The 13,989-nt window shown below is 26.4% G+C and overlaps 1 protein-coding gene across 1 annotated transcript in view; it reads right to left on the bottom strand.

The window, feature by feature from the left end:
* Nucleotides 1–13,989, bottom strand: part of LOC127289230 (sodium/calcium exchanger 3) — a 101,430-nt gene that overhangs the window by 53,341 nt on the left and 34,100 nt on the right. The window contains exon 3 of the mRNA XM_051317036.1: nucleotides 10,663–10,754. Within this exon, the coding sequence (XP_051172993.1) occupies nucleotides 10,663–10,754 (92 nt within the window). The remainder of the gene's footprint in view (nucleotides 1–10,662; nucleotides 10,755–13,989) is intronic.

Raw genomic sequence — 13,989 nt, 5'->3', positions numbered from 1 at the left:
AGTCATCTCGGCAATTTCAAGGATGTTGTTGTAAGAACTGAGAGAGAAAGTAAAATAAGAAAAACATCCCTCTAGAGGTGTATTTTACATGATAACGACGACACCAGGAAGTTGTGCTCTGAAAATTAATTTTCCTTCCGGCAATGGGAAATTTCATTTTGTTATTTCTACCAGTTTTAATATTTTTTCTCTTCTTTTTTTTTATTATTCACTTGGTTCTTTCGTTATTTATTTCTAAATATATAAAAAATAACCGAAAAAAAATGAAACACAAAATAAAATAATAAAATTTATGATCCGCTGGCGAATTTTTTTTTTTCCTACTGGCAAAAAGTTGAAATGTTCTTCTTTTTCTAACTTCATTAAAAGAAGAAAAAAGTGGCTTCTCATCGGATAAATTAAGTCAAATATTAGACCCCAAAGTCAATTTTGTAATTGAAATTTAATATCATATTTTCATTAAAGGAAGTCTAGTTCTTTTTTTTTCTTTTCTCGTATGCCAAGTCAGAAACAGGCGCACGAACTAATTACAATCTTTATTCTCATCTTAATTACCGTTTTTTTTCTCAAATGAGAAGAAAAAAAGTGAATAAGAATTTTTTACAGAGTTTATTTAAAAAAAAGGAGAAAAAGAAAATTAAGAAAAAAGGAACATTTCACTGACCCGAGAAAAGTGTTGGTTAATTGAGAAAGTTGAGAGAGAAAGAGAGAGAGAGAGAGAGCAAGAGAGAAGTTTTTCTTTCCGATATTCTCGATCCTATAACGTCTCTTCGAATTCGCCGCTTCCGTACAAAGAGAAATAGAGAGAAAGAGAGAGAGAGAGTGATCTATGCGGTCACTCGCCTCCTTCATCAACTCTGCAATCCTTTTAGCTCCACCTTTCTAACCTCTCCCCTTGTACGCGGGGGTTGAACTTTTGAAAAGCAATTTCAACCCACGCGCTACCACATTCGTTAAACTTCAGATTGGACGTAGAACCATCTGACAAGCGAAGAACCAAAGTGGAGAGGGGTAAAATGGAATTTCTGCAATATGACCGAGACTAGTAAAAAAAAGGGGTGAAAAAAACAACTTTAGATCATATTTTACAAACAAGAAATTTTTAACAAAACAGACAAGCATTTTATCTTCATTAACACACGTCTACATTTGAATTTTTTTTTAAACAAATTTTTTACTTAACAGAATTCTTATGAATTTTTATTAGCACCGATTTTGGCGCGATGTTTAAAATTCACCAATCAAATGATTGTCAAGAAAATCGTGATTGGTGAATTTTAAACGTCGCGCCAAAATCGATTGTTTGTTCTCGGCCATTTGCAATTTCGGACAAATAAGGGCGCACTCACACCTCTGGCTGCCTGCACAGGCAGCCTCCCACCACGCAGAAAACGTACAAGAGTAAGAGAGACAGAAAATTCAAATTTAAATCTACTGACTCTCTGATTGGCTCTCACTGGCTGCCTGTGCAGGCAGCCAGAGGTGTGAGTGCGCCCTAAAAATTCGGCGTTTTAAAAATTCTACCAGATAAAAATTCGATGCCTAAAAATTCTTTAAAAAAAAAAAATTCTAACGAATAGTAATTCGAAAAATGAAAATTAGTTTCACTTCTATTTTCAAGGATGAATATTTTAGTTTTGAAACAATTTAAAAATCGATTTTCCAAATTACGCAAAAGGCAATTTCTTTCTGCAATATTAGTTCTGTACATTTGTGTAACACATATAAAGGAATTGATCTAAATTTGCGATTAAAAAATGCTTTTTTAGCTGATAAAAAGTTTTTGATAAAGAAAAATACTTTGTCACAACAGTACAAACATTCTTCTAAGAAACATGTTTTAAAAAAATTTTTTAAATTTAAAAAAAAAATACAAAAATGTCTAATGTAAATTCAGTGAAAATGTTATCATTACGTGTTGGCATTATTTTGCTAACATTTTTTCCCCTAATTTATGGATATCCAAAGAATATTTTACCAAAATCTTCAAAAAAATCCAACAGTCTTGTTAGATACATAACAGAAGAATCACCAAAATATCAGATAATCGTTTTACTTGATTCGAATTCATCCAAAGAAATTTTGAAAATTAACAATTTTTTACAAAAAATAAGTAAAAATTTAGCGACAATTATTTTGTCCTTTGATCAAATGATAAGTATTAGGTATAATTCTCATGTACTTCATGATAATTCACGACAAACAACTCTATTTCTTATAATACCAAATGCCGAAAATTTTACCAATAATTTAATGATACCAATCAACTTTTTAAATTATATGACAAGTGAAAATTTACGACCAAAATGTTTAATTCTACATCACACAAAAAATGAATTATTCAATTATAAAATGATTTTACAACAACTTTGGATGAAACAATTTTTAGATGTTACAATTATTCAGTCAATTCAAAATGAAGTGAAGATTCTTAATAAAATTAAAAGCATATTTATTTCACATCAATATAATCCCTACAATAAGAGTTATATTGTCAAGAATGTATCGTCATCCCTGGAATGGTTTCCTGATAAAAGTAAAAATTTACATCAATTTGAAATGAAATATATTTCATTTCCAGCGTCAAAGAAACCGATTTTTAATTTATTTGAAGTTTTATCGAAAAAACTTAATTTTTCCATTGATTTAACAAAAAAATTTCAAAGAAAACGAATGATTGGTAAATTTACTTGTAATAGTGCCAGAGGAATTTATCGTCAATTATTGGAAAATAAAGTGCAAATTTTAATGACTCGCTTTGGATATATTCATAATTGTAGACGAAATATATTTAAAAGAAGTCGTATTTTACAATTGGATGAAATGTTTGCACTTGTTCCAAAATCATTGAACAATTATTATAAAATTAATATTTTCACATGGAAACTTTTTAATCATATTTTGCAAAATTTTCTTATAATTATTGTATTTTTTTGTTTTCTAAAATTTTGGAAATTTGATAAAACAATTTGGCGACCATTGGAAATTTTTCAACTTGTTATTGGTAATGGATTATCTGATATACCAAAAAGAAGAGTGGAAAAATTTACACTCATATGCCTTCTTTTTATTGGTGTTCTCTATTCGGGTTATATACATTCATTATTAACGGAAATGAAAATAAAATTAATTTCAGAAAAAGAAATTAATACCGTTCAAGAATTATTAAATTCAAAATTACCTGTTTTTACAAAACGACATCTATTCACCTTATCTGATTTTCCTAATAGAACTGATTATAAAAAATGGAACGATAAGTCAAAAAATGTTTCTCATTCTTACAGTTTACAAAGATGTCTTAATGAAATGATTCAATATCAAAATATTTCTTGCGTTTTAAGATTAAATTTAATAACATCAGTAATTGAAAAGCAACTAAGAAAACATAATAAATTGCAAATGAAACTTCTAAATGAGCCATTATCTCATACTGCAATGATTTTTTGGATGGAACCAGGAGCACCGTATGCTGATAGAATTAATAGAGAAATCTTAAAATATGTTGATGTTGGATTAATGCATAAATGGGAATTATACGATTCACTGTTAAAAGTACCTATTTTACCGGAAGTGCCATTAGGTGATGGTTCGACTGAAATGAATCAACGAGTATTGTTGTTTTTAGCTTTTGGTTATCTTTTAGCATTGATTGTCTTTATTGGCGAGATTATTGAATCGTACGTAAGAAAAAGAAGAAATCTTCTCCGCTAAATAGCGACAGTCGATAAAACAGATTCCTACCTTACCGACTGTTGATAATACAGACATATATATATTGCCATATCAACAGTCCTGGTTTAATAATCGGTTTATGCAGATTCCAACTTTATCAACAGATTCCAGACAATGTAAAAATACCTGCTCAATAATCGATAATACAGATTCTGACCTTATCAACAAATTCCAGTTTCAACTCGTTCGATAAGGTAGGAAATAAAAATATTTTACTAAAAAAGAAGTATTATAAAAAGTCAATAGTAGAAAAGTTATAATACTTCTTTAACCATTGTCGGTAAAGCAGATCATGGTGATCGGTAACTTGGGGCCATTCATAATCTCCGTTACCTATTTTAGGGGGGGGGGTCTAAAATTAATGAAAAATTGGTATCGTAGTTTATGGATGGCCCCTAACGGTCGGCAAAACAAATTTCTATTTTATTGACTTATCATGATCGGAATCTACCTTACCGACTGTTGATAATGTATGAATTTTCTTTACCGACTGTAGGCACATAGCAGAGATTAAAGATTCTTATTATTTTCTAAATTTTATTGCAATTAAAAAAATTTTATTTAAAAATTAAAACAAATTAATTTATAAAAAAAAGTTAAAATTTTGATTTTTTTTATTTTTAATTTAAAATTGACATCTATTATACGTATATGTTTTGTAAATATGGTTAAAGTAGACAACTCTCTTCTATGTAATACTATCATTTTCCTTCAGGCGTCTCGTTATTATTATTTTTTCTTTTTAATATGAAACTTTTATAATACATGGTACTAGTAAATTCTTTATATATTTTTTTCCCTTGTAGGGATTTTTATTTTAATCTCTAATATCTCTGAATAACAATCAATTATTATTTTCTGATTATTTTTATTTGTTATTTTGTCTATATATTTTTATTTTGATTTATTATTGCAATGTTTTTAAAGTTTTCTTTTTTTATTATTTCTGCTCATTATTCTGTTTATATATTTTATTTTTGTTTATTATTATATATTAATTATTGCAATTTTTTTTTTATTTTTATTTAAATTTTTTTAAAATTATACTTTTTTTTTTAAATTATACCTATCTTTTATAATTTAAAAGAATAAAATTTTTTTTCTATTTATAAATGAAAAGAATTTTCTTTTTTTCTAGAAAATTTTAATTTTATAAATTAAGTTTCATTTTTTTTTTTTTTTTTTTTTTTTAGAAGAACAATTTTCTGATATGAAATCTGTGAATGACATATTGTGAATATTGTTATTCGCTTTACGGATCCATGTCTGACCCACATTTTAAAAATGTGCATTTTCCTTTTTACACCCGTTAAATTCAGTCGCAGCTGGAAGCTTTCAATTGTCGACAGAAAAAAAAATTCCTCGTTTCCGTCACTTGGAATTGTGAAATTTGTGCATGAGAAAAACTCCCAACAGAGTTTATGCAAGAGATAGAGAGAGGGAGAGAGAGAAATGAAACGTTTAACAAGTTTCATGGATATGTTTTTTTTTTGTCAACTGTCACTTTTTGTTTCTTTTTCGATTCTTTTTTTTTTTTTTGTATACATTTCTCTTACGACTTTGTCTATGTAGGTTATTTTTTTGTATTTTTAGATTTATTGCCGCTTACGCGAAAAAAAAACATTAATCTCATATTGAGAGGAAAATTCTTCTTCTCTTACAAATTTTTTCCACGTAGGTTGCTTTTTTGTATGTTTAGATTTATTGCCGTTTACATACAAAAAAAAAAAATAATTTCATATTGAGAGGAAAATATTTTTTGAGAATAAAAGTAAATTTTTAGGTTTGTCATTTAAAACTTAGTTTTATTCGTGAACGAAATAAATTTTTTTCCAAGAAGCTTATATTCTTCTTTTAAATCCTCTCAATTGAAAAGGATTTCTCTAAAATCGAGAATTTTCCATATTTTTAGACACGAAACTAGAATAATTCAATTTTTCCATATGGTTTACATTTAAAGAAAAAAAGGATACAAAATATCCTCTCAAATTAACAAGAATTTGAATTAATTATTTCTCATTGGTTATTTCTTTTAATAATTATTATTAATTTTTTTTTTGTCACATAAATTTGCGGTTCTTGTTTATATATGTGTGTATGAAAAGGCGAGAATGTTTTATTATACATATATATACTATATAGTAGAGGATTTGGAACGCGCATTCGTTTTTGCTCTTTGTTGGCGCGTGACACATGATATGAAAAGAAGACATTTCCAGAAAAGTCCACTCGCTTTTCCCTGGGAAAAACAAGATTGCCGTCTTGAACCCGAGAAAACTTCCAGACATAGTTTACAGTTTTAAAAGAAAAAAAAAAAAATTGAGAAGAAGAAGAAGGCAAACGTGAATTTATACCAAGACGTGACCAAAGACGAGAAAGAATGAGGGCTAGGGGGGGAGGGTTTGGTGGTAGAAAACGAAACATTAAAATAGTATATAAAAATCGATGTAAAATGATAAGTATAAAAAATAATCTCATGTTGAGAGGAAACTTTCTCTTTTGATTGATAACGTTTCACGATATCTGATACAAGAATATTTGTTTAAAATGAAAATTTGAAGATGGCATTGCCTTCAGTAACCCTTCTTCTCAAATCTAGAGGAAATTTCATTATTGATAGCGTGTACAAAAAAAGTTATTAATACGTTGATAATTATCTGAGTAAAAGAATTTCGATAATATTAACAATAATACACGGATCCTCTTAATCGAAGAGGAAAATGCTGAAAATGTTTAACTTAATTTTTATGTAAAGAAGGAATAACATTTTTTATCTCAAAGAGTAGTTATCTCGTTTTTAGAAGAATATTACCGAAAGACTAATTTTCCTCTCAATATTATATTATATATAATCTAAAATTATTATTACTATTATTAGTAAAATTATTATCTAGTAAAATAACTAAATTAACATTAATTTTAACATTGTTTTAAATTAACTTCTAAAAATAATTTTGAAAAAAAAAATTGAAAAGTAGATAACAAATTTGGAGTAAATTGATAAAAATTATATTTATAAATAACTTTATCAAAAAAATGAAGTAATATTATGATGATAATAAATACAGAAAAAAAAGGAAGGGAGATAGGACATATTGTAAGCCTACTGCGTTATCATGAATGAAACAGTCAATGGCCCTTGAATGTAAACAAGACTTCATTGGTGTTTTCAAGGTCAATTGTACGTGTGCGCTGGCTACGTCCAAACGCACATATGTGAGATTACAAAAAATACACACACATATATATATATATTTGCATGAATGAAAGATAATGGTCGTATTTAATAATACATATTTTTCTATGTATTATTATTATGTAACAGGAAATTTCTCGTAGAAATTGTTATAATTATTACTATAATTTTAACGTATGCTATCACCGGAAAGTGATTACATTGTTGTGTGACATTTAAAAATATTGTGCTTCTCGGAATATAATGTATATTATACATTTTTTGTTTATTAATTTTGTTGCGTCAACTCGGTTATTATTTTTTTTTCTTAATTACCGATAAGATAGGAAATTTTTTTTTTTTTAATACGCTCTTTATTATTTTTACTATTTTTATTACTGTTATTATACACTATTATTATTATTATTATTATTCTTGTTATTATTTTTTTTAGAAATATTATTTGTCCTTAATAATATATTTTATTTACAATTATATATATATTTAATTACAAATAGGAATTTTGAAAAAGTAGTAAGAATTATGCAGAGCAAGCTGCGTTGCGGAATTGAACGCTGGATGCAAAGAAAACTTCTTATATAGATTCTGGCGAGTGAAAGGCGCGCCAATCAGAAACGAGGAGGCGGAGTTAGGCGCTTAAATTGGCGAAGGAGAAGGGATCGCGCCAGTGAGAGCGAGAAGGATAGAAGACGCGTAGCGGGAAATATTTCCCCCACTTTTTCGCTGTCGCACTTTCTTTCCACTGTGAGTGGGGGAATTTTTTTTCGCTCGCTCAAAATTTCTTTGCGTTCAGCGTCAGTTTAACGGCAAACCCCCGCGTTGTGTATAGTGACAATTTTTCAAATTTCAAATTAATAATTAATATCCCTTATTAATATTAATTAATATTATTATTATTTATATTAATTGTCCCTTGGCTTTTCAAAAAATGGTAAATTTTTTATGAAAAATCATAAAAATATAAAAAATGTTTTTTTTTATTATATTTGATTATGTAGGTATATTATTTATATATTGATTTTTCATGTTTGTTTTAGGATTTAAGACTGAGAGAGCAGCAACAGTTTGCGGAAACATCAAGGGACGCTCGTTAGGGTAAGTGAATAATCAATTTATCTGAAAATTATTAACGTCTAGTCGTCAATGAAACTTGGTATCTCGTATAAAGTTTGTGGTTTCTAACGGGGCTTTAAATGGTCAATGTAGCGTCAATAAATTAACAGAAATGGCTGTTGATTCGCTCATACTCTCTCTCTCGAAAAGTAAACATAGACATACGTAGGTTTATGTTGTTTCAAACAGCATTTCGAATTTAATCTTAGTTTTTCAAAATGGCGAACGATTTTCTTTAAATTAATCAAATTCAATTTTGAAGCCAGATTTCAAAATGGCGGATCCAATATGGTGGAATTTTTTAAAAGTTTTTACCAAAGTCAAATAAAATTTATTATTTGAGAGTTTTTCGGGATCGCTAATTACGAGTTTTGTATCAAATTTAAAAAAAATTTAAATTCTGGATAAATTAAAAGAAATTTAAATTATTTTAATGCAATTTTAAAATTGAGGTTATGATGGGGGTTATTTTAGGTTATTTTACAAAAAAAAAAAAAAAAATTTTTCCCCTGAAAATAATAATCAGAAAATAGTGATATATTTTTCAGTTGAAAATTTATAGGCTTTTATCTATTGAGTTGAATCGGCTATAAAAAAAAGATAAACTTCTATAATGTAACATTTTTTTTACGTGCAATTTATTTTCACGCTCGTTTCGCGTCTGCGTAAAATTTAAATTCACACAAACTTTACTATATACATATAGATACATCATCCTATTTCCAAGATAAGCGTTATTATTTTTACAAAGATTCTACTGCTGTTTACTTTTTACTCATCTCAAATTTTGTGCAAATGCGAAAGCATAAAACTTTAATTAAAAAGGATTAAAAGGGAAATTACTTGTAAATTCTGTTTTAATAATACAATTTCTATACAATCTTGTTTTTAATATTTAAAAAAAAGGATTTTAATTATAATTTATTATTATTATTATTATTATTATTATTATTATTATTATTATTATTATTATTATTATTATTAAGAAAAATGATAATTATTTTCAAAAGCAGGATACTTTGTTATTATTTTTCCAAAAAGGATAATTATTTTTTTGAAATTATTATTATTATCATAGTAAATGTTATTTATAGTTAAAATAAATTTTCGAATTAATTTTTTTTTTTATAAAATAAAATAATAAATATAATTATATAATAATTGTAGTAATTAATTTTAGTGCAATTTTTTGTGCTGCTGTTGAGTTATTTTTGCAATTTACATGAATAATTCTAAAATACTTTTTTTGTTATTTCTAGCGTGGGTAAAGAAATTAGGGTCTAATTATAATTATTGTAAAAAAACAAACTGCTTTACTTGCGAATGATTGCATTTTTGCGCACGTGATTTCTATTTTTTTTTTTTATTAAAATGAAAACTTACAAAATTTTTTTTTCTGTGATTCAACGAAATAAAAAAAGCAATTTTAATATTTAAACAAAAAAAAAAAAACGTGAATTACACACTTTTAATATTGCAAAATTTTCTATGAAAAATTCTCGAGAACAGAAATCTACTAAAACTTACGGATGATTGTAAATCGTAAGTAACATCCAGACGTTGGTACCAGTGAGCGAAAATTTAAATATCAAATATTATTGAATATTTTTTTTTTTATTATTAAATTTTTACATTTTATGAAATTTCAAAATTAAACGTTCAAAGAAATTTTTTTAATTAAATATTGTAAATAGTAATATTTTTGTAATCATATTTGCAAAAGGAAGTAAAATTATTGTTTTTTTTTATTAATAAAAATTTGATTTAAATTCCATATTTGTTTTTCGATATATTTTTTAAAAGTATGAAAAAATAAAAAAAAAATAATTTTATGATTTTTATTTTTCAGTACAAAAAAAAGAAATTCTTTCTTTAAATCCGGATATTTATATAGAAAAGAACAATTTACTTTTCATTTAGAGATGAGAAAAAAGACGTCTTAATCTTTAAGTTCAGTTTTTTTTTTCTCATTGGACGGAAATTAAAGAAAATGAAGAAAGTTGTATTTTTCGATATCCTTCGCGGATAGAGAAAGAGAATATTCTCCTCTCTCTCTTTTCTTATAGAACACATTTGGTACCAAGATTCAGATCACGGAAATTCAATTCCCAAGCGCGTTTTCTACATCGCAGAAACGCTCCATTTTCTTGAAATTATCTGGTTCAATAATTTTCTCAAAAAAAAAATAGAGAAAAAAACAATCAACGTTTTACTTCACTTGCAGAAAGTAAATAAAAAAAAATTTTTTTTCTAAAAAATACATTTATGTAATTTTTCTCGTTTATGTAATATTTACAATGAATTAATGAAATGGAAAAATGATTTGAAAAATTTTTTAACATTTTTTTAATTTAAATTTTATGTAATATCTACAATGAATTAATGAAATGGAAAAATTTAACTTTTTTTTTTTACAAAAGCAGCGCAATAATAGCAGTAATTTTTTACGCTACAGTTACGATATATATGTAATATTAAATAAATATAGAATATATAAAATTTAATATAAATTTGATATTTAATTTAGTTTTGAGAAATGTTTCAATATAATAAAATTGAAAATATTTTTCACTGGTGAAAAAAATAGCAGATGTGAATTAATTTATAGTAAAAAAACTTGCCTCCTTGCAGCATGGGTGATTCAAGTTCAACATATAAAAGAGCGTCCTTCTCGTACGAATCCTCTTCAATAATTGTCAACGATATAATTTTCCTGAAAGTAAAAAGAAAAACGATAATTATTATATTAGTTGCCATATTGAATCCGCCATTTTGAATTTTTTTAAATCTACAAATTACAAAATGTTTCATCATTTCAATATTTTAATCGTTACTATTCGGAAAAATTTTTAATCAATTATTTTTTGTCACAATTTTTATGAGTCCTAGTAAAAAATTTATTTTTTTTTTTTAAATATAAATTATATTTTTTTTTTCAAAAAAAAACATTGTTATTTATGTAAAAAAAAAAAAAGTGGGAGGAATAACTATTAAATGTCGAGCTATTAAATTCCTCTACATTTTGTAACCGGAGACCATGAAAAATAGACGAGGATTAAATTGAGTTTCCGGAAAAGTCATGACACAGACACACACACACAAATGTTTCATGGATTCTAGTTGCTGTACCCCTTTTTTAACGTGAGCATATATATATCTATATACAGTAAATATTGACATACACTTTGCTTTGTGATGGCAAATGTGTATCTAGACGTTTCACTTATAAAGCTTTTATCCCCTCGTGGGAGAATCTCGGAGGCCTTTTCACATTTCATTATTAAATGTTTCTCCAAAAGTTCTTCAGGGACTCATTTTGGTATATGTAATTTCAAAGTTCAAACATTACAAAATGCTTTTGAGCTTTTGACTTTACATACTAGACTCTCTCTCTCTCTCTCTCTCTCTCTCTCTCTCTCTCTCTCTCTCTCTCTCTCTCTCTCTCTCTCTCTCTCTCTCTCTCTCTCTCTCTCTCTCTCTCTCAACTTTTTTAATTCTCATAGTTGTTTAATATAATTATTTAAATAAGAATTTAATTTTCTTTGAAAATTCACATAAACAAAAAAATTATTATTATAAATTACGTATTAATTTTAATTTAATTAAAATTTTCCAAACAAATAAAATAAATTATTTTCTTTTGCAAAAATAAATAAAAATATAAAATGGTAATAAAAATTTTATGTTTTGTTTTAAAAAAACCTTTTCTTACATATCAAGTATCATATTTTGTTTTTAAACTTTAACTATATGAAAGAGTGACATTATTCCTCTAAAGCAAAAGCATCATAAAAATGATTTATTCAAAAGTTATATCTTGGTACTTGTTTGAAAAGAATGCAAATCTCACATCGGTATTTTTATACTGAATTCATGAAAAAAATAAATCTCAACCTAGTAAATATTTACAATTTCGTTTCGACTATATTATATTCATAAATTTTTGTTTTTTTTTTTTATTCAAGCTCTTCATCCACTAACCACTTAACATCCATACATCATTACACAAGAGTTGTACTTCACTTGACATTTTTTTTCGGCACTAAATATTTTTTATTCGGAAGAAAAAAATTTTTTTTTATAAACTCGATAAACCATTAGGAGAAGTTAGAAAAATTAGTTTTTACATACATTTTACACAATTATAAAAAATATACGTTAACTATTTCCAAATAATTATTTAAAAAAGTAAATAAAGATAGAAAGCTACAATACCGACGACTGATTGTAATAATGTACCATTAGTCGGTAATTTAGATTTCAAACTTTCTAGCATTCCTTAATGAAAAGTCCAAATACACCGTCAGTGTTAAATAAAATTTAAAAGGGTAAATAAGAATGATAGAAATCTACATTACCGACTAATGGTACATTATAACCATCAGTCGGTAATTTATATTTCAAATTTTCCAGCATCCCTTAATGTCCAAATACACCGTCAGTGTTAAATATTCCAATAATTCATTTATAAGTAATTAAATCGATAGAAATCTACAATACCGACTGACAGTACATTATAACCATTAGTCGGTAACATTTAAAACTTTTACACTATTATTATAAATAAATTACTGTAAAATATAAATATACCGTTAGTCGGTTAAACAGTTTCCATTAAGTACCGACAGTCGGTAATATAGATTCCTAACATACCATCAGTCGATAAAAAACATCGAATACCTCTAATATCATAAATCATGCTTACAAAGCATTGTAAATAATATGAGGGAGGCAAAAGTAAACCTTAAATTTAACGCAGAAATATTTTATCATGATACTAGTGGTGTTTCAGGGTAAAAAAATGGTGGCTTAACACTAGAGAGGATACACGTGACATTTCAGCCATCTCACACACGTATATAAAGTTTCGTTTGAAGTGTCAAAAGATTTTTCGCCTCAAGCTCTTTTTCTCACTAAAGCTAAAAAGGTCTCTGAGGAAGAGAACATAAAAGTAACTTTAGCGTCAAACGGAAGTATTGCATTATATCGCCGGAAGAATTTTTGCTATCCTTGAGACATTCTTCTTCATTCAATGTTAAATATTTAAATGATGCTTCAACTGCTTTTTCTCTCATTTATTTTATTTTTTTTTTTATTGTCAAGGGACGATCTCACAAATAATATTTTTTTTAATTACTAAATTATAAAAGTAGCTATCTAGAATTGTTGATAGTACTATCGTTAAAATAAATAAATTTTCTAGATTTATTGATAATGTACATTAAAACTAAGTTACCGACTGATGGTAAGTTACCATCAGTCGGTAATGCAGGTAACTGCAATCCAATAAATATAGAATCTTATCACTTTTCTTGTCAGACGGTTGCTATAAAAGATTTCTGTTTTACCAACAATAACCATCAGTCGGTAAAACAGAAACCTTTACTTATTTTAACGAATTCGATTCGAATATTAGTACAAAAATAATTTTTTTAACTGAATCTAAAAATTATTAGATTTTAATTTAAAACAAGAAAGAATGAAAAGAAATTTTTCATTTTTCCCTATTAGTTTAATGGCAGTGAGAGTAAAGCAACAAAGTCTTAGTTATCTCGAGGGTATCATTAATATTCCATTTGCATATGTTGAATGTGGTTGAATTCAGTGGGCATGATAATAATAAATTAATCGAGCTTGCGAGTAAAATGACGTTAATGAGAGCACGTCATCAACGTAAACACGTCCTACGAAGGAGTCCTCATGCAAGCACAAATCCATTACTTTGCGCTTACACTTCTCTATATATATTTAGATTAATTATTTGCCGCGATTTTTTTTTATTTACATTAAATAACCTTTATTAATAAACATTAATTATCAAAATATTTTGTTATCTATTGTAATTTAAACAAAAAATTATATTTTTTTCAATCTTTATTATTTTTAAAAAATAAATAATAAAAATTAAATTAATTATTTTTATTATATTATATTAATTATAACTGAGT

Source organism: Leptopilina boulardi, unplaced genomic scaffold (genome assembly GCF_019393585.1).
Source record: "Leptopilina boulardi isolate dan_hultmark-lab unplaced genomic scaffold, ZJU_Lbou_2.1 LbouV2_40, whole genome shotgun sequence".
Classification (NCBI taxonomy): Eukaryota; Metazoa; Arthropoda; class Insecta; order Hymenoptera; family Figitidae; genus Leptopilina; species Leptopilina boulardi.
The sequence above is the reverse complement of the archived record's forward strand: the minus strand, read 5'-3'. Positions and strand labels throughout refer to the sequence as shown.